Raw genomic sequence first — 3,758 nt, forward strand, 5'->3', positions numbered from 1 at the left:
TTCTTAGGTTATCCGTCCGAAGATCGAGGGTTCTTAGGTTATCCGTCCGAAGATCGAGGATATAAGTGCTTAGATCTCTCTACCCGCAAAATCATAATTTCCCGACATGTCACCTTCGATGAGCACACTTTTCCCTTATCGAAATTTGACTCTTTTTCTATCAATGGACTATGATTTTGTAGGAAGTGATGACCCATCCCCTTTGGTTCAATACCAAAATTCATTGCACTGCCCTCAACCAAATCCCATGACCCCAAACTTAGCTAATTCTCCAAGGTAGCCCACTCCACAGGAGTCTTGCGGTCCATCCACTTCATCCGCAGCTGGGCCACGGTCCACACTAACCTCCACAGTCAGCCTAGCGAGCGCTGGTATAACTGCGGGCCAAGCAGAAGCAGGGCACCCACCTTCTCCTTCTGGGCCAGTGCCGCTCTCACCCCTGCGGCCCAACTCACCCCCCTTCCATTTTCTTCTGGGCTAGTTTATGATGACAACCCATCTCACCAATTGCACTCCCCATCTAACCCAAATACCTACACACCACGTCCTCTACGAGGCCACATTCCTATCACACCTACTAGACCTCCACCCTTATCACCCAAATGCAAACTCGTGCCAAACATGGAATTTTCAAACCAAATCCAAAGTTTGGTTTATCCGCCATAATTCGTTCCTCGCTTCCAAAAAATCACAAACAAGCCCTTTCCGACCCAAATTGGAATGCCGCAATGCATGATGAATATAGTGCTTTAATTGAAACAAGGACATGAGATTTGATACCTGGGCCTACGAGGGTGAATATTGTCAATTGTATGTGTTATATCGTCATAAAGACACAAAGCTCCTTTATTTTGTGATGGCAGGTCTGAGGTTGAAGTTGTAGATTGTGATGAAACATTTAGCCCGGTTGTTAAACCGATAACTATTTGAACGGTGTTGAGTTTGGCTATGGCTCGTAAGTGGTCTATTCATCAACTTGATGTGAAAAATGCTTTTTTGCATGGTGATTTGAATGAGTGTGTGTATATGCATCAACCCCCTGGGTTTGTTGACAAGAGATTTCTAGGTTATGTTTGCAGACTTCGCAAGGCTCTTTATGGCCTAAAACAAGCTCCACGAGCTTAGTATCAGCGATTTGCTAACTATCTTTTGCATATGGGGTTTATCATTGGTAAGAGTGACACTTCTGTATTCATTTTCCGACATGGGAATGATATGGCATATTTGCTACTATATGTTGACGATATTGTGTTGGTTACATCCTTAGATCACCTACGTGAAAGTATTATTTCTCACTTGCGAAAAGGCTTTCCGATGACTCACTTAGGTCCTTTGAATTTTTTTCTGGGTATTGCTGTTACTTGTACTCCATCTTACATGTTTTTATCTCAGCAAAAATATGCATAGGAAATTCTTGAGCGTGCAGGTATGTGCAGTTGTAAACCTGCGGCAACTCCAGTGGATACACAATCCAAGCTTAGTGCAGACTCTGGACCTAAGTTTCATGATCCAACACTTTATCGCAGTCTTGCAGGTGCATTACAGTACTTCACTTTTACTCGCCTTGATATAGCTTATGCAGTTCAGCAGGTCTGTTTATTCATGCATGATCCCAGAGAGGCTCATTATGATGCATTAAAACGCATCCTGCGAGATATTCAGGGTACCATTGATCACGGGTTACATTTATATCCTTCACCTCCTACAAACTTGATTACATATACAAATGTAGATTGTGGCGGGTGTCCGGACACTCGTTGCTCGACCTCGGGTTATTGTTGCTTTTTAGGGGACAATCTTATTTCCTGGTCTTCAAAGCGCCAGCTTACTCTTTCTAAATCAAGTGTAGAGGCGGAATACAGAGGCGTCGCAAACGTTGTTGCTGAGGCTTGTTGGCTTCGTAATCTTCTTCTGGAGTTACATTGTCCTCTTCGGTAGGCTACTGTTGTTTATTGTGATAATGTCAGTGCAATATATTTGTCTCATAATCCCGTACAACACCAACGCACCAAGCACGTCGAAATGGATATTCATTTCGTCCGAGAAAAGGTGGCGTTGCATGTATGGGTCCTTCATGTTCCATCTCGGTATCAGTTTGCAGACATCTTCACGAAAGGCCTACCTCGACAACTATTTTTGGAGTTTAGATCCAATCTTAGCTTACGTCCTCCTCCTGCTATGACTTGGAGGGGGGGGGTGTGATAGAATATACGATAGATATTCTGTTATTAGAAGGATATATTTTGTGAATATTGTACAATTATCTTTTGAGATCTCCTAACGTGATTAGGACTCATGTTTGTAACCCTATATATATGATTCAATGGAAGTCACTTCAATCTAAGGAGTTTGATATTATCTGACAAATAATTTTTATTTAATTGAGTAATTATAAACTATGTTTGCATTTGATACATCACTTAAGAGAATATTCACTACATGCCTATATAATTAATATATGTTCATGTTATAAGCCTATTACTCGTACATGGATATGAAGTAGGTATGTAAATGTGAAGACAAATATTCACTACACAATCTGATTATCCACTAAAATCATACTCACATACTACTATTTAAGAAAGATAAAACATTGAACTTATTAAAATGCCTTTCAGATACACTCTTGCTTTTTTTTTGAATAATAAAAAAAAAAAAATTAAATACTCTCCTGCTAGAACCATATTATCCAGTATCATAAATTTGTCATTACAAAAAGTACATTAATACGACGAGTACTAATTACGTGAGATGTAATTGTGATGAATGTTGTAATAAAATGTTGACAAGGATGAATATGAAAAATAAAAAAGTAAAATATCGCGTTGTTCGTTGATGTCATTAATCTCATTATGTAGTGTTAGTTGAATTCACCGAATTAGTTGATAACTAATGAATGACATAACACTATAACAGAGAGAAAGACAATGGAAGGTACATTGTGTTGTTTGGCTACAAGTGTCCCATTGAGTTGCTTGCTTCATCTATGATTGCATAAGCATAAGCGGTTGCTTGTTGAATTGTTATTAATTCAATGATAAGATTGGCCTTTCATTTCACCCAAATTCTTAAAAATGGACTATGAAGCATATTAATATTCTCCTTAGCTTCGTTTAAATAGTGGAATAATACTCCTTGATTAATTTTTTTTTTTTTTATAGCAATTTTGACATCTAGTTAGTTTTCTATAGTTTAATTTAAATAATATCAACTGTATAGACATACATAAAAGAGAAAGACTGCTACCGAACAAGCTTAATACTCCATCTATATTTTATTACTTGTTCCATTTTTCTTTTACGGTAGTATTTTATTACTTGCTTCATTTTCTTTTTTAGAAACTTTAAACAATTTCTTACTATTTTTCTCCTCACAGTGGTCCCCACAAATATTATTTTAATAATTATCATATTTTCTCTCCTTTTCACTTATACTCGTTTTTGCTTTTTTATTTTTTATTCAACCAACCTCACTTCATCATATTTTATTGCTTTTCACTATTCCTTCTAAAATTTCGCGCATAGAGAAATGAAACAAGTAATAAAATACGAAGGGAGTAATAAACAAGATAAGCGAAAAAAAAGAAAATGAAAATTACTAAAATATCCCTTATCTTAAAATTGCCTCCAAACTATTGGATAAATACCTAATTTAACCTACAAGGCTACAACAACTTAAAATTCAATCATCTTTCATACAATGTTCGTTTGTGATCTATATAAATTCTCTCAAACGAATATCAAAATCGAAGTTGTAAA

At 37.0% G+C, this 3,758-nt stretch overlaps 1 protein-coding gene across 1 annotated transcript; it reads left to right on the forward strand.

The window, feature by feature from the left end:
* The first annotated feature begins 1,155 nt into the window (after positions 1-1,155).
* On the forward strand, positions 1,156-1,938 carry LOC110712817 (uncharacterized mitochondrial protein AtMg00810-like). Its single transcript, XM_021891270.1, has 2 exons — positions 1,156-1,282; positions 1,427-1,938. Exons 1-2 carry the CDS (start codon positions 1,156-1,158, stop codon positions 1,936-1,938), a joined length of 639 nt encoding a protein of 212 aa, XP_021746962.1.
* The last annotated feature ends 1,820 nt before the right edge of the window (positions 1,939-3,758 follow it).

The sequence above is a fragment of the Chenopodium quinoa genome, unplaced genomic scaffold, assembly GCF_001683475.1.
Source record: "Chenopodium quinoa cultivar QQ74 unplaced genomic scaffold, ASM168347v1, whole genome shotgun sequence".
Lineage (NCBI taxonomy): Eukaryota > Viridiplantae > Streptophyta > Magnoliopsida > Caryophyllales > Amaranthaceae > Chenopodium > Chenopodium quinoa.

What these genes read in the sequence shown, in the direction of transcription:
- LOC110712817 (XM_021891270.1), top strand. Translation starts at nt 1,156, where the DNA reads ATGGGGTTTATCATTGGTAAGAGTGACACTTCTGTATTCATTTTCCGA. An exon ending in CTTAGATCACCTACGTGAAA is followed by an intron (nt 1,283 to 1,426) that starts GTATTATTTCTC and finishes TTGAGCGTGCAG; the next exon opens with GTATGTGCAGTTGTAAACCT.